Below are 18,409 nucleotides of genomic sequence, written 5' to 3'. Positions count from 1 at the left end.
ACATCGAACGAAGCGCCACCGTCTGAGGATATTGAATTTCATCAACCCAAACAAAAAGTATCCCTCCGAGTTACGTACGACGAGTTATGGCGTCCAAGCAAAACTAGAGGGACAGCCCGAACGACCGCGCGAGTTTATAACTAAATCAAAGATAGGTGTGGAGAACCCGTAACTGAATCAGCTTGGCAGGGGTTCAAGAGCACCGTCGATCATCGAAAGGTCAGTGAGTGTCCACAACAGTCAGTGTTCTGTCACAATGACACTGTCTGACATAATTGTTGGGTATATTTTTGAACAATTTTAATTTGAAATCAAACATAAAGGGTCTTATCGAAAATTGTTGACAATTTGAACCTTGAATCTCAAAAACATTAGGAAAATTGGACTTTGAATTCGAGTTTTTAAAATCCTGGCCTTCGATATTAGAAATTTGGATTCCTAAACACTGGCTTTCGGATTAGTAGCTCATAGTTGTTCTCAAAAATTTTGTCGAACGGTGTGATTAGAAGGTTTCTGATGAGTGGGGGTTCAAAGAAAACAACCTTCGCTTTGCCCGAACCCGGCCGGTCAGTTCTCGTTGACCGTCGGAAGGTTTCGGATTGTTGTTCTGAGTTTGTGTGCCTGTGTGTCAGTCAGACCGGTCAGTTTTACTTACTGTCCAACCCATCCCGATTTTGATGGGAAACGTGTCCAATTTAACGTGTGTTATTGCTTAAGTGTATCGCTTTAGTGTAGACAGCCGTCTCTGTGGATTGGACTGGATTGGATTGAATCAGTTCAGGACCGTCTGGGGATTGTCATCAATTTTATGTCCCTTGTGTGAGGGATGGAATCCGTAACAAGTGACATATGAACAACCATAGAGCGCGAGCTCGGTGCATCTCAGCCAAGTGAAGAAGAATACCTATACTGTCTTGGGGAATGGAATAATTCCGTCAACAGACATCAAACAGCATCTCATCCTCGGCCTTAATCTTTGCATTATTGCCTTCATCAGAATCATCATCAGTTTCATCATCGAAGGATACCGTCTCGTTTAGGGAAGAATTTGATAATCCTAATTGAAGTGACCGTAGTCATGTTTGTTTTCGTCCACAAGTATCATGATTCATGAATCCAGCAACAAAATGGTGCATCTGATGCAATCTGTCGCGGATTCTGTTAAGGGATTCATTTGATTGACAACCTGAAGATCATCCGTAAAGTCTTTATAACAGATATGTAGCTGGAGGACCTCAATCGCCTTTATATTCGTTTGTCAATATATGATAACATTCAGGTGAATATTTATATAACTCGAGTTAATCTTATTCTAAATTTCTCACACTCCAACTATTTTATATTTGTTGGCATAATTTGCTGCAACGGATTCATAGTCCATGCAGTAAAGCATGGGTGGCCAAATTTAAAGTAGCGAGGTTGCCAAAATCACAGAAAAATCTGTATTATCACCGAATAGTAAGGAAAATTTCCTCACAGAATTCGTGTCACAAAATTTTCACAAAATTCACAGATTTTCAAAGTTATAATATTTGATGTCACTCTCAACTTTCTATTTCTGTCTCAAATTCATTAAAATATGAAAACAAGGTAATGTAAATTCATTTTCTTCTCTATTAAAACTGTAACTAGTTTCCAATTCTTTGATGTTCCACTTGATTTTTTCAATGAACTTCATAGAAGTAGCGTCACAGAAAACAGTAACAAAATTTTAGGTTCAAATCGCAAAATAAGAGAATTTTTTGTCAAAAATACAGAATTGGTTTTAGGCAACCTTGGCCACATTAAGGTTTTTTTCAAAATCACAATATTAGATTTTTTTTCCTGGCCTAATGACCTAAAAACATCCAAGGATTCGAAAAACCTGTATGTTTCTTATTTTGTACGCTATTTGAAACTTAGCCTGTGCTTTTAAAAACACATTGTTTGATTGAATGTTGATATTTGTTTTCTATATATCACCGGTTTGTAAAGTGGTCTCAACCGTGGAAAGATTTCAAGCGAGCGTTGGGAACCAGTTTGAATTTTGAGTGGCTTTGGAAGGCCTTATCAATTGCGAAATCACTCACTTGCGAAAATGAAAATGTGAAAGAAAAATAATACATACTTGAATAATTTTTTTCACAAAATTGCTCCGAATATCAACAAGCAGAAATTAAAAATCATTAAAATCTTTCTATTTGGGTTTACGCTGTTTTTTTTTTGTTCATTCCAATGGGTATATGTTATTTTTAATAATAAGCAACTCTTTGTCATGTACAAGTGCTGTAAAATTATCATATCTCGTTAAAAAGCAATTAACTCGAATATAAACCTTTTTTGTCCTAACTATACAATTTGACCCATTCCAGAAACCACTCAACTGGAGAACCGATTTTTATTTTTCATTATTTAAAAATAATTGAAAACCAATAAAAGGTAATTTTTTTTTAAATTGAGTATGTTATCGTTGAAGTTTAAAATTTTTTGCATGAAAATAAATTGATTTTAACAATTATTTTTTATCTGGAACATAACTTTGGCAAGCTATGTCAAAAAAAAATTGTTTCAAATGTTCAACATCAGAGCCATATCTTAAGCTGTTTTAAGCATGATATGAGATAATAGAAATTACTGCAAGTTTACGCTCTAGAATCGGTGGTAAATTATCTATTTTTAAGCGTTGTGATGTCACGAAAATTCTACTGATTTTCAATTCAGGGTTTCTTTAAAAGTCACATTTTGTCGAAATTAGGGGTCACTTCAAACTTTTTGAGCAAATTCAATACCTACAATTTCCAGAATGAAAATCGGTTCAGAAGGTTGTGAGTTGCACGCGGGTAAAGAATGCGTTGTGACGTCACGAAAATTGATTTGCTTTTTTTCGAAAACGATCTTCAAAACTATTATAGTATTACTTCAGTACGAATTTTACATAACAATGCGCTTCAATAAATGAATTCATTACAATTATCATTCAATTAACAATTCTCATTCAATTATCAATTTTTTTACGAAATTAATAAACGAAATGACTAAACGCAGTCGTTTCAAAACGTTTCTAGTAAAAACATAAAAATTGCGCTTGTTGAACACTTGATTCGAGAAACTTAAATAGAAATCAAATCCTCATCGATTTTCAAATAATCTTTTTGAGTCATAATGCAGGTGGTTATCTGTGATTTGAATAAAAATCTTGCAAAAAGATAAAGTTCTTCATATATTTATAAGTATTAGAATGAAAAAAACCCGTAAATAGCTTCTACTACTTGCTGACATTATGTCCAAAGAAAATAAGTATCCATGAAAAAAATGCAATAAGATTCAAAAAATCTTCGAACATGATAAACTTTATAGATTGACATTTTATAATTTCTTCTAAAATTATTTTGAAAAAAAGGCCTTTATTGAAAATGTTACTAGAAAATCCAAAGCTAACTCACAAAAATAACTCACAAAAATAACCCTCAAAAGAGCCATTTTACTTAATCTCATAATTGAACATATTAACATATGTACTTGCACAAGGCTCCACACAAAATTTTGGACCTGATCATACTACGGATAGGGGTCGCGCAACAATCCTAAACTTTGTATGGAATTATGTAGATTTTGTACGGGATGAATAAAAAAACAGATTTCATCAATAATTTTAACCTTCATCAACCGATTTTTTTTTCTGGTTAACAATGTTTTAATTGATCAAAGGTTTTTGAAACTATCACTTTTTTCCGTTTCTTGGCAATTAAATATTAAAAAGATTCGGAAACAAATTTAAACGCTTTAACGAATAAGTGTTTTCTAGTATTGGTTTTTTAAATGATACTCACAAATTCGCACAAATAACTTTCTAATAAAATTGATGTGCGCAGTGTTGCATATTTGCTCACATGGGCCTTTTTGAATTCAATACACTAATTTTTTTGGGAATAAATGGATCAATTTTATCACCAAATTACATCATTTGTTAAGTTTCTAAGCATTTTTTTTTTCAAGTAAAACATGTAATAATTTTTAAAATTATACTTTGGTTTATTTCGAGTAATTTAGAAAAAAACTGCTGAGTTGTTACGTCACGAATCTAAATCACTCTAAAATAAATTGAAATGGAATTTTCAAAAATAACAAAAACAGCAATTTGTTGGTTGTAATTAACTTATACTTTCCTGAAATATTCATAAAGTTGGATCGAATAGAAAAACAGATAAGTACGGTTTTGAAAAAAAAATCAGAAAAGTGGAAAAAGTGGCGCGTTGTTACTTCACGATTTCTATAGCTTATGTCTTGATAACTATTACTCAAATAAAAATACTTTTGATTCCAAATTGCAGCGAATTAATTATGAATTTAGAAGTATATTTGTTATCAATGTGCGCAAAGAACCGTACAGTTTAGCCGCCGACCGTGGCCTGGAATCCTCCGCGTTCAAGTCTTTTAAGCCAGAGGTCATGAGATCGAGTCTCGGTCACAGCAGCATACATAGTACTCTTTCTGTGGGTTGGTAGTGTTAGCATTTGTAAGATGCTAGCCTTTTTATCCTTGAAAAGCTTTAGTCTTAAATAGAATTTAGATCTCTTCAAATTAACATGAAGTTTCACTGAGATCCTCTATGTGAGTGTTCGTTTAAAAAAAAAATACATTCAATATACCAGAAAATTGTTTTGCAAACGTTGCTACGTAACGCTGTTATGGGTTAATTGTTTTTTATCTATAGTTAATTTAAAAAAATACAAACTTAATAGAACAAACAAACGGTGATTTCCATTATCATATTCAAATTATTTTACAAAAATCCAATGCAAAAGTTTCCCAGGGTGCTCTATTCAAATCCAAGTTAAATGTTACGAAAAACTGAAAATGAAAACCAATGAAATTTCGATTGTTTTGGTTGGAAACGGGCGAATTTCGAGATGTTTTGAAATAAAAATGCAAATGTTGAGAAACCCTACACGACTTCAAATTCCAAGTCTCTTGGCAAAATAAATCAAATACAAAACTATCATGAAAGTTAATTAAAATGAAATGCAGAACTTGAAGATAAGGACAGTGGAGTTGAAAAATTGGAAGACCTTTAAATGGACGGAAGACCGTTGTAACTTCACGTTATTTGAAATTAATGGAATGCATGGCCGTAGGACCGGGGGGGGTTTGGGGTTAAACCCCCCTATGAGGGTCCAAAAAGCAAGCGAAGTATTCTACTCTGCAATCAAAATTTTCAATTCATAACCAAATTATGATAATAGAGCAAAGATATTCAAGAGTAACTATCTGAACTTAACACAAATACAAAAACCTCAAAAACCCATTTTAAGTTCAAAATTCTGCTACAGTTTCCTACAAAAATCTAGAAAAACAAACTTTAAAAAATTATCATTTTGGGAAAATTTGCAAAAATTTTGGGTGCGTAAATAAAAAAATAACAACACAATTTGTTTTTTTAGTTTGATTTAAGAATGAGAATGAGAACAAACCCGGGCAAAATCCGGCCTTTTCCAATGAAATCTTGGCAACCGCTTTGGACCGGACTTTTCCCTAATTTTATATCAAATATCCGGGCCAATCCGGTTAAAACCGGGCAATTTGGTTCTGGTTCCATATTTCTATAAATAAAATTGTATTTCGACATATTTTCGTATTTCTGATTTTGTATAAAGTTAAGGATTCTTGATTTTGAGTTGGAATAATCATTACAAATTGGGAATGGAAAGCTGCTTATAACCCCTTGTTAAAATTCGGTTTTGCATTTGAAATCAAATTTGAATCATGTTTTTCGAAAATCAAATTCATTTTAAAAATTTCGATAATAGTTTTCCGAATATGAAAAAAGAAGAAATTTGTTTAATTTTCAAATTCGAAGTTCTAAAACTTTATTCTAACACAAAATTTAAACATTTAAAGCTTCCAAGTGGCGATCCGAAATTGAAAACCATATTCTGATTCACCATTCGAAATTCACATTTTAAATCAGATTAACAAAATAGATTAAAAATAAATAATTGAAATAATGAATTAAAATTTAAACCAGCTCTACAGAATTTAAATAATAGATTCATGAATAAGGGCTCTAAAATTTGGCTCATGAAATTCTGATCTGGAATTACATTTCGGAAATCGCATGAAAATTTTGAAATAGATTCAAAGTTCAATTTTGAATTCAGGTTTAGAATAGAAAAATTTGAATTCAGGTTTAGAAATAGATTCAAAGTTCAATTTTGAATTCAGGTTTAGAAGGTTTTTCAATCAACATAAAATTGTTGAGAAATTCAAGAGAACATAAACTCAAAAATTTGCTTGTAAATTCAATTTCCAGATTTCGAAGTTTTTATTCAGAATAAGTTTGTACATAGAATTCAGCTGAAAATCACACATTTAAAGTAGAATTTGAGATTATATTCTTAGTTTGGATTCATGTAAAATATCCCAAATTATATTTTAAAAAAATCACCCACAGATTTTATTAGTATGGAGTTGATTCTTTATGAAAAATATTTTAAGAAACATGTACCTGATCTTCACCTTAAATATCTGCACATTATTAATATTGCAGCTTTTTTAAAGCCAAATTTCAAACTAAAATCAAAATTTTTTTATCTCTCACTATTTTTTTTTGTAAAATTTTATTAATTTTCATCAAAGGTAAGAATCTTGGAAATCCAAAAATTTTAACCTTCGACGAAAGCAAATTTCATATTTTGTTTCTAGATGTTTCATTTAAAAAAATTTAGCTCAATCTTTAGGCTAAGGACCACTTTTCTAAAGTTACTTTTTTAAGGTTTTATTAATGACATTTTATCATCCTTGTGGCATTCATGTCTTCTCTTAAGTTACAATTTCATACGAAAACTATTAATGAGTACTTTTAAATGAATAATCATGTAGTTACAAACATAATTTGATTAATAGTTTTTATTCGTGTGTTGTTAGAGAAAAAATCATAGGTAAAAATAAGTCACCAAACCCCGAAAAATTTTGAAAAATGTGCTGATAAGTTTTGACGAAAAAATTTTTTTTAAGTTTTTTTTTCTTGGTTTTTGTTGAGTAATAGGTAATTGACTTTAACAATTTCAAAAGTTTAAGAATTCTAAAATCACGACCATGTCCTACAGACTGCGCTGTGGACGTAATTTTACGATTCTTACGAAGCGCATTTCCGAGATTCAGAGACTTAGACACGCTGACAAGAATATGTGAATCGATGACTGGGTTTGCTTTATTTGTTTTTTTTTTCATTTTTTTTTTCGGCGAGAATTAAAAGAAAATTCTGGCAAGTAATTTTATGGTCCAAACGTTTCCAGCTACTTCTGGCGTTTTGCTCCTCCTCTGTGGACCTATAAATTAAATTTATTAATTGTATAGTTTTCCATTTTACAAGAACAAATTATCTCACTTTATCTGGCGATCGTCGTATTATTATTCGCTGGCTGTTGTTTGCTTTTAGTGTTATGTTTTCATTGATCTGTCAGCCTCTTGATCTTTGGTAAAATGGAGTTGTATGCTGATTTGAAATTTATTGAATCTTTCTGTTTATTAACAAGGTCGTGGTCGCCTCTAATTTTAATGTGAAACTGACCTGTGTAAAATTTAAGCTCAAACGGACATGAATTAGGGGTGCCTCAAAGCACTCAAAATTTCGGGTTTTTTCTATCCTCAAAAATCCCCAAAAGGGGGACCAAAGGGAATCGGAGAAATCGGTGATATTTAGATAAAGTTTTTTTTTGACAAAAATCGATTTAAAAATTTAAAAATTCAAGACATTTTATGCCAAATATTGATTGTCCGAGACTTGGTCGTCTTCCGAAAAACCATCTTTTTCACGAAAAACCGCCGACTAAGTCCAAAAATGCCGATTTTTGGCCAATTTTTTTTCCGAGATAAAACCAGATCTGAACGTTTCATGCATTTCTGAGCCATTTGGAACTAAAATTAAAATTTCGACTTCTCCGAATTCCCTTTGGCTCCTACTTCAGTATTTTTTTTTTATTTTTTCGGCTATCTTGACGAAAAAAAAATATTTTGTGTTAGCCTCAGATTTCGATGGTTTATGTATTTTTAAGACATTTGGCATCAAAATTAAATTTTCGATTTTCCGATTTCCTTTGGTCTCCCCTCTGGTAACTTTGAAGGATAAAAAAAAACGAAACTTTGAGCGTTTTGAGGTACCCCTAAATCAAGTCCGATTGAGCTGAAATTTTGCAATTTTATCTATTCCCATAACCATAATAATATTTTATTATTATGGTTATCTCATTTCTTACACTTTTTCAACAATTAAAACTTTATGAAAACAGTTTATTTATTCCATCAATTCTTAGTTAGAGGTCAACAAAGCTATTTCCGTTAACATTTTTTTTTATCAACGGATTCAGTAGAGGGCTTATACCAAAAAAATATAAATACCAACTATTTTTCGTTGCATCAAATCAATCTGCACGATGAATCATTTGGAATTCCCATCCATTTCTTGAGGGAAGGTAAAACCAAAACAAGCTAATCGAGGATAATCTTCTTATAAGCCATGAAGACCTTTAGGAGATTCCAGCACATAATGTTTTCATATCGGTCAAGAAGCTCTTTCCTGATTGTCGTCGTCGTCGTTGCAAGCTGATTAAGATTAGTCAGAAACTTGTTTGCATCCACCGTGTAGCAAGAAGCTTTCATCTATAGAACGCGCTTTCATCTCTCGTGGCGTGACGGCATCTTTCCGTGTTTTTATTTCCTTTTTTCGCTCCCCCCAACCATCAACAATCAACAACATTACTCATGATGATCAGTCAGACTCCCAGCATCATCCACTAATCATAATCTCGAATGCTCATAAAGCAACAACAACAACAACAATAACTAAAGAGCACACGGTGTTTACATAAAGCGTTATCAGCAAACGGCTCAGCCATTCAGAAGAGCGCTCATTGATGACGGCAAATGCGAAGATAGTGATTCAATGGGGACCCGAGACTTGAGGAGACTCGAGAGATCAGCCAGCTTCAGAAGAATTCAATCAAAGTTGTGCCCTCAGCTGAGCCGGGTGTGACCGAGCGTTTGTTGACACGGTTGTTTTCTGACTGAGACGTTGTATTAAAAATCTCAACGGTACCTCAACGACAACGGTTAGTGATTTATGACCTTTTGATTTACAACAGCAAGTGTTCCGTTAAGTGTAAAGTTTTTAAACTTCCATCAAAGTTAGTGTTTGTGAAAACGGTAAACTAAGAAGTTGAAGAAGTGAATAGTGCTCCAAGATGAGTTATCTACATTCAACGGTTTTGGCAGCTGCGGCTGCCCTTTTGTGCCTGGGTATGGTACGAGGGCATACCTACAAAACCGGGGAGTGCCCGTCGGTGGAACCGATGGCCGGATTCAGTATGCAACAGGTGAGTTGATCATTTAAGTTCTGAATTTTTTTTCAGCTTTTTATACAAATTTGCTTGCCTTATGCTTTGACGAGAAGTTTATCGATAAAGCTTCTTGGGAATACCTGAGAAGATTTATTCTACTTTCATAAATACATAAGTGTGTATATTATCAAGCAAGACAGCCTCAGGAAAATACATTTGAGAATTTGTTGTTACGGTTCTTCATTCCAGGAATTTCGTTCTGATTCGACGTTGACTTAGTGATAACAACGAAAAAGTAAATTGCAAATATGTTTGAAAAGTTTTTGAATGCCTTATGCAACGTGTTACAAATACTTAGAAAAATTTTGAATGTATAAGTTAAACCAACAAAAATCAATTGACCTAGGGTCATTGTACATTTATGTATAGAAGACGTCATATTAATTTGTATCCCATTAGAGTGACTTTTGAGAACTCTTTTCACCTTAAACAACCTAATGTATGTCTATAAATTGTTATATACTTTGCTATACACCCAAAACTTCGGCCCCTGTTTTATTATTAAACATTGGAAAATACCTGGTCCGGTTCGATTGTTCGGAGGAAAAAGGCCCGGTTATCTCTCGGATTATTCACAATTTTTACGATATTTCAAATTTTCAAAATGTTTTAGCGGAATAAATTTGCATGCATTTTCTGGAATTGTGAAATAAGATTTGAACGTTGTTGTGCCTCGATAAAAAATCATTTTTCGTATAATTATTTTTCAGTGTTTACGAGTTTTGATCACCGCCAGTTGTTGTTATCTTTTTAAATTTATGATTTTAAGTGATTGTCGAGTCAAATAAAAACAATTCTTTAACGTTTCGGCCTACTGGATAATTTCAGCCATCTTCAGAAAAACTGTATTTAGATAAAAATTTAATACACTTTAAATAAACACACTTAAAATCACTCCGCTTTTTTGCACTTCCAAACACTCTTAGAATCACTCCACTTTTTGCACTTACAAATTGCATCGTCGCGTGCTGTCTGATTTAATTTGAATCCAAATTTTAAACAGCTTCTAACTCCTGGTGTTTGAGGCTTGTTTTGTGGTTTTTAATCCGTTTTTCCAGAGTTTGTTACCATTTGAGTCAGTTACCCTATGCCAATCACAAAGAGTCACCGTCGTATATAAAACGCCTGAATGTTTATTTGTTTTATGCTGCATGTCCCGTACTTTAAAATAGAACATAATAAACAGTATTAAAAGTCAAGGTTACACATTCCATAATACACAATATACACAAAACTGGAATAAAGGGATAAGGGATAAGGGATAGCGTGAAGAGGATAGTACGATAACAAGCAAATAATAGTTTAAAAGAACAATCGCTAAGGAACTGGAAAATGTGGTATAAACAGGGAATTAAGTAAAATTTACTACCGGGAAGCTCCTTTCCAATCCGATTTCCGCCAGATACAGTTCGGCTCCGAGGAAAAGTTCCGTGTCGCTGACATCAAGATAGAGATTAGGTAAATTTATATTAGATATATTACCGGTAGTGCGATAAAATCCCTTATTGCCCTCGATTCCTTAGGACCCATTCGCCTAACTCAGGGATGAGCAAAGCGCGGCCCGCGGGCCGCATGCGGCCCTCGAGACATGTTTGTGCGGCCCGCGAAGCTTATCTTAAACTAAATTTATTGCACGATTTTTTTCATTCTTAATAATCATAAAAAAGCAATCCCTATTTACTAAACCAAAAACAATAATATACCTATTAATAACTTGATATATCACTTATTTGCAGTTGGATTTGTCCCGTGTCCCGTGATGACAAATGCCATTTTTAAACAAAAAAAATCAAATCCAATAAAAAACGTTTGTAAATATAACGCAAAGTAAATGCATAACATGCTTCTTATCTGAACCAAAATTAGGGACAAAATACGCTCAAAATTTTAATTTGAAAATTGAAAATTGCTCGAATGCGCAGGTATGGAAACGATTTTTCTTTTGGACATGTTTAAGGAAGTTAAAAGCATTCGTGTGTTATGTGAAACTTTTCTCGGAGGAGCCCGGAAGTTTAACTTAAACACTAATTTGTAAAAAAAAAACAATATAAGTTAGTTCGAAAACAGTGCACAATTTTTTTTAGCTTCTCTACTACATGTGTTTATCAAGAAATGATCGCAATTTTAGCCATAATTAATTGGTCATATTAAAACTGAAGATTTGTATAAGAACTTTTGTTCATAGTCTCCTGTGTGCCCTGATTTTCAATCAACTTACTACCCTTCACTCAATCAAGGTCTTAGATATTGCCAAATTATTCTTGTATCTCAGATACAATGCTTTCATAAAATTGAATTCCTCAATTTATAGAAATTTCGAAAGATAAGATTACAACTTCTTCTGACATTATCGAAAGAAGTTATTGAATATTGAATAATGATGATTTTAATTCATTCAAAAACTTTTTAAAAACTGCGAAATGATTGACGTTACGGTTTAAAAAATATCAAAAATTCAAATGAGATCTATAGCAAAAAAAAAACCTCCATAACTTTTTCTCAGAATTATAAATTACTCGCTTACTTTAGGAAAGTTGATCATTGAGTCAATAAGTAGTTGTATTTCTCAGTTTTGTGAAAAAATTACTCAAATTGAACAACTAATTTTTAACTTTTTTAAAGTTTTCTTAAAAGTAAGAGTTTACAAAAAAAAAAGAAAAAAAAGTCCAAAGACTCAGCGCCCCTGAATAAGAAAAAATCAGTTCTGAGATTTCGGAATATGTGAATTTTGTTGCCTTGTGTTACGTGGAATGCTATTTTCAGAAATTTCATAGCCAAATCATGCCTAACATTGATTCTATTGGTTCATTTTACTTCAAAATTAGAAATCCACGTTTCCGAAGCCATAAGATTATAATGATCCAGCCTTAGAAAGCCTGTGCCAGAACTATTTAAATAAATATCTATCCCAGAAGTATCTAAATAAAATTAATGAAATTTCTAAATCATTTATGAAATGATGTTTCCTTTTTGTAAAAAAAACATACTCTGAACATTTCCAATCAATTAAGATTTGGTGATGAGCCTATTCAATTTCGGATGGTTTAATCACCTTAAATAAAAAAAGTTTATGCAAATACATGGATTCGTTTTATATATCCTTTTTAAGTTATATTTTTGTCAAAAATTTGTCGTTATACAAATTTACGTAAAGCTCTGCAAACACGTTTTACCTTTATTTTATTCTACTGCGGCCCGCCGAAGAATTTTAAATCAAAAGTGGCCCGCTGCTTCAAAAGGTTGCTCACCCCTGGCCTAACTCATTCGCCAAAGCTTGCGGTAAGACCGCATTGAGGTCCGTCGCCAAACACACCCTCCCGTCATCGTTAACCAGAAACAGCTCTGGAAGTTGCTCGGCGTGTGTTAGGATTAGCGACACCCAACGTTCAGCCCGCGAGAAGGCTAGAAGGAAAACTTATCCAGGTTCACCTTAAGGACGCATCCTCCTGCTCGTCGCCCAATATACTCGACCGCCATCGTCAACCAGCATTAAAATCCGGAAGTTACCATCGACACACTAAGTGCGCTTATCGGAGGTCGAACAGCGAGTGTAAGGGTTAGCGGCTCTAGCCAGCGATTAGCACCATGCGCTCGACGACAACAACCAGCGTTTGACCATAGTCTGGACCTTCAAAGGATCCCCGAAAACCCTGAGCCGTGAACACGGCGCCGCCATTGTTCTGTTCCCTACGTGTGGTCCCAAAACCCCGAGGTATCCCGCAGCAGCAGAGTTCCAGTTGGCCGGCCACCTCACACACTACACTAAACACAGAGACACGAATGTAAGTAGGACAATAAATAATTAAACTAAAAAGACCGGTTTCCTTTTGGTTTCCTTGGTCCAGTGTCACTTCCTTGTCAGAAGCCGACCCGAGGTTCTTCGTAACCTCTGCTCCGCTGAGCCAACCAAAAGAAGCCGCATGAGGCACACCCTCACCAGAATCCCCGTGGCTTGACCAGGGATTCGAGGGCTATTGTAGCAGGCCCTTCTGGTCAGCTAATAATAAATGGCGCCCAACGTGGACACAGTAGTTTTTCGATGTTAAAGGGTGTGTCACATCAAATTGCATCATGGAAAAAACGCTGAAGAAATTTAATTTTTAGGAATTATATCATCAGCTTTCGCTTATAATCAGATACGAGTGTATAAATCACGTTGGCCATGCGTCACTGCCAATTTTTCGTAAATTTGGAAAAATGTTGTCGAACGAAAAAGAGCGTCAGGAATTAATCCTGCGCACTCATTTCGAGAATCCCGAGTTGTCACATCGGGACATCGGTAAGATGCTGGGAATCGTTCAATCCAAGGTCAGCAGAGTACTAAAACGATACTTCGAGAACCTAACCTTAGACCGGAAGGTGAAGGACGGCAAAAATAGATGCTCCGTTAGTGAAAAAGATCACAAGTGCCTAGTTAAGTCCGGGATGTCGCCAAAAAGCTGAATTCGTCAAGTTCATTCGTCCAACGGACCAAAGCGGGAGGGCCTGCATACATACAAGGTTCAGAAGGCTTCTAACTGCGTCGAAAGGTAAAACAAGGTGGGGAAGACGCAAGCCCGGAAGCTGTACGCCGAAATGCTGACGAAGCCGCATTGCCTGGTAATGGACGACGAAACCTACGTCAAAGCGGTCTTTCGTCAGCTGCCGGGCTTCACCGCAGAGGACAAATAAGCGTTCTTGAGGAGATTCGCAAGCAGAAACTATCCAAGTTTGCCAAAAAGTACATGTGCGTCAACCGATCTGGTCTTGCGGAAAGCGGAGCGCCCCTTTCGTGATGACCGGCACGGTAAACGGGTAGGTTTACCTTTAGGAGTGTCTACAGAAGCGCTTACTACCACTATTGAAGTAGCACGAGGGCTCGACTATCTTCTGGCTGAACCCGCCCATCGCGCCGGAGCTTCGCACAATAGAGAAATATTGGGCAATTATAAAGCGGGCCCTCCGGAAGAACCCAACAGTTGTCAAATCGGAGGCGGACTTCAAGAGAAAATGGATTTCTGTTTAAAAAAAACTACAACCTGACGTTGTACAGAACCTTATGGACGGGGTAAAGAGGAAGGTGCGAGCATACGGGCTTGGGCTCGAAGTATGAATACAAAGAAAATGTTTAATAGTTTTTATTTTACTATTTAAAATTTTCCAAAGGATTGGTCTACTGGGCGAATTTCTACAGCGTTTTTTTCCGAGATGCAATTTGATGTGACACACCCTTCATAAGTACTCGCCAAATTAACGCTCGATTTTATCACGGTTATTGTTTTAATTTGACCACGCTTTTTTAGAAATCATTTAGAAACCATTTCCAGGACCATATTTGTCTTTCAAAAGTGCAGAGCGTCTCTGTTCATGACATTTTTCATGGTTTATGTTATGGAATGTAATTATTCAATGATATAAAAATGCCATTGAATTTACTTTAGCTGTATAGTGTTCAAAATCGTCATTTGTATTTTAAAAACATTTGCAATAACAATTTTAGCTTTATTATGGTCAGCAAAATTTCGTTTGGACTATAGCATTAATCTTCATAAAAAGCTAAAGCGCATTCTATAACATCACCTGGACTCTAATAAAGCCAAAATCAGACTATTTGGCCCTACTCTAGAAACGTCTTCATGACATATCATTGTTCGTCATCAATGTTGATCACCAAAGCTTTTAAAAAGCTATTATGATCTGGTAAAATTAATAGCCAAAAACCAATGTTTTAACCATATTATGAGCCTCTTTTGTACTGCCAGTCAAGATTTTAGGTAAAATGTGTACGAAATAGTATCTTAAAATAAATGCACCACGTCAAATTTGATGGTCGATCATGATGGAATTGATGGAAAATAGGCATGAAATAATATTTTCCAATGCTTGCATTGTGAATCCATCAACATGGCGTCATTTTGTGCCCTTCGATTTTGCAACCAACATGGCGTTAGTCAACTCAATGCTTAATAGCCTGTTTATGGTCAGAAAAATGGCTAATTAATTTTAATATGGTTTAATGATGACCCCAAAAAAGCTACGATTTGACGTTTCTCTCGCAAGCCAACCAATTACACGCTTAGGATGAGTTCCTCATTTCTGAGCTGTTAATCATTGGTACTGTAAATGAGGACAGACTTTTTGAATAAAAAGGGATTTGTTGTGAATGACGCATAGAATAAATCATGAGTTAAAGTCGAATTTCATTGTCGTTGTCTTGGAATTCAAGATGGCAACTTCAAAATGTTGTAAATGACTTAAACTCGCATGAAACACCAACAATATGAGTATTGAGTGAAAGGGCTAAACGAGGGGGCTGAAATCCAAGATGGCGGCATCCGCTTGGTTTTAATGCTGTAAATGATAAAAAGTCGCATTAAACCACCACTATACGGGTATTGGGTGAAAGGGCTAAACTAGAAGAAATCGATTTTATTTCTTTTCGACGCCATCTTGAAGTCCAAGATGGCGGCTTCCGCTGAACTTTGAAACACTGTTAATCACTGAAAATCGCATCAGTGATGGTAAATTTCGCCCGTCACGCTTGACCCGACTAGTTTTATTTCATCAAACGACCGGCACCGTTCTCAATTGACGGAGCCTCACTAGTCGCATGACGGATAAAGCACGACAACAATCAACATTTCTCCATCATCGACTGGCGAAGCTCCTACACATTGTCAAAATTTCTCCTGAGACTGACTGGCAAATCTCTTCACACTTCGATCGGCTGCTGACGGCAGGTACAACTAATTGAACGACTTGCTGGCAGAGAGCAACAATAGCAATAAAAAACTGAAAACGAGCTTGCTGGCAGGAGCAACAATAATAATAAATGCGTTTCTTTTTCGTCATCGGTCGCTTGAATGCGATTGCTTGACTAGGTTATTATTTTAGCTTCAAATGAATGGGGAATGAATGACTGGCAAACGAAGTGACTGGTCGTTAAGGAACAGTCAATTGAGTTTGACGGACCAAGAGGCTTCACAGTCACAGCTTCACGCCTCATGACGTTGACTTTTGCCAAGCCTGAATCGCCTGAATCGCAAATATTGGTATTTGGTGAAAGGGCTAAACTAAAAGGAGTCGAATTTCGGTATCGGACGTCATCTCGAAATCTAAGATGGCGGCTTCCACGGAACTGTAAAATGCTGTTAATCACTGAAAATCGCATGAAACTCCCACAATATGGGTATAAGTTGAAAAGGATCAACGAGTAGAACACAAATTTCGATATCAGGCGTCATCTTGAAATCCAAATGGCGGCTTCCACTGAACATTAAAATGATTGAAATCACTGGAAGTTACTTGAAATTTCGACAATATGGTCATTGGGTAAAATGGCTTAATAGTTTAAAAGGAATTTCTCTTTCGCGGAACCTTAAAATGCTGTAAATAACCAAAAATCGCATGAAACAACAATATGGGTATTGGCTAAAGAGCTAAACTAGAAAAGTCGCTATCAGGTGCATCTCGAAATCTAAGATGGCGGCTTCCACTGAATTTTAAAATGCTGTTAATCACTAAAAATCGCATGAAACTTCCAAAATTTGGGTATTGGGTGAAAGGACCAAACGAATAGAAGTCGAAGTAAGCTAACAAACGCCATCTTGAAATCCAATATGGCGGCTTGAAAATGACTTAAATCACTGAAAACCACATGAAATCACCACGTTATGGGTATTGAGTGAAAGGACTTAACTAGAAGAATTCGAATTTTGGTGGAAAAAAAATCAAAAACCATAAACAAAACAAGAAAAGTGCTGAATGCATCAGAAATATAATAAAAAAATGAATTAATACCCATATTGTTGGGGTTTTATGTGATTATCAGTCATTTATAGTATTTTCAAGTTGAGTGGCAGCAGCCGTCTTGGATCAATGATTAAGTCAAGCAACAAATTTTCTTCCTAATATTTGGGCCCTTTTACTCAATACTCATATTGTAAAGATATTCATACCACTTCCGGTGATTTCAAGTTTTCAGAGATTTTTATATTTTTTTTTCTCAAAACCAACACACATCATTTATCAAAAATGTGTAAAAATGGGAGTTCCAATCAAATATGTGGTATCTAACCTGAGCGTATCCTGTTTTTACATCTTGATAGAGAACTGTCGGTTTAATAATCATGCACTAAGTGCTATTATAGTACCTGCAAAAGAAAGCTTGGAGCAAACTTCTAAGTTTGTGTTTTTTTATAGTTTAAACAGAGCATTCATAACTCTTTCAAAATAACTAAAACAGAATGTTTAATAAAAGATTTATTGGCGTTTTCAAAACTATCTGAAAATATATGGTCGAAACAAAAATATACGCATTTTTTCATGACCATAATTAAACCATCATAAAATGAGCTGCACAAAAAATGCTATAATTAAACCATAATAAAATTTCCTTATGCTAGTTGGCTTAATCTGTGGCACTTGGGACGTGTTTCTGATTTCTTTTTTCATTTGTTTATTTGAAAGAATGGTGTGCGTAATCCAGATTGGGCAGTCTTTAAGTAGTATTGTATGAATGGATAATTTTGGATAATCAAATGAAATTCTGCTTGCTTTGCCTTAAAATATGTAAAAAGGACCCAGATTTCTGTAACATATGAAAAAAAAGGATTAAAAACTGTTAAATTTTCATTAAAATAAAAAAAATCACTTAAATTAGATGTGCACTATCTAATTGATATTCTACATGGTTTTATTTCAAGAAAAAAATTTAAAATTGCTATAGAGAAGAATGATTTAATCTGAAATCCTTTGTGTTCCGTAAACTTTGCTTATTACATCTTATGGTCGAAACTTATTGATACAAAACGTTTCCCCTATTGAAAACAATATAAATTATTCATTTAAGACAATAAAAAAACATTTTTCCATTACAATTTATAGTATCGCCAAATTCATGGTTCAGCCAAATTCACGCTGAAATTTTTTTTGATCGTGATAAAATCGAAAATATACTGTATTAGGTAAAAGAAATTTCAGAAACGTAACGTAATATCTCTAATAGTTCCACTATAAAAAATGTTAAGGGAGCCCCCTAGAATAAGGATTGAAGA

At 34.6% G+C, this 18,409-nt stretch overlaps 1 protein-coding gene across 3 annotated transcripts in view; it reads left to right on the top strand.

Annotated features, from left to right (window-relative positions):
• Window positions 1–520: 520 nt before the first annotated feature.
• LOC129748638 (apolipoprotein D-like) overlaps window positions 521–18,409 on the top strand; it is an 83,453-nt gene continuing 65,564 nt past the window's right edge. The window contains exons 1-2 of one of the 3 annotated variants that reach the window (XM_055743300.1): window positions 521–640; window positions 9,120–9,350. In XM_055743300.1, the coding sequence (XP_055599275.1) occupies window positions 9,219–9,350 (132 nt within the window). In that variant the 5' untranslated portion in view covers window positions 521–640; window positions 9,120–9,218. Of the gene's footprint in view, window positions 641–685; window positions 701–8,850; window positions 9,351–18,409 lie in introns of those variants that run through there. The other 2 variants (XM_055743302.1, XM_055743301.1) reach the window with 2 other exon arrangements.

Source organism: Uranotaenia lowii, chromosome 2, assembly GCF_029784155.1.
Source record: "Uranotaenia lowii strain MFRU-FL chromosome 2, ASM2978415v1, whole genome shotgun sequence".
NCBI lineage: Eukaryota > Metazoa > Arthropoda > Insecta > Diptera > Culicidae > Uranotaenia > Uranotaenia lowii.
This window is presented reverse-complemented; position numbering and strand designations above follow the sequence as displayed.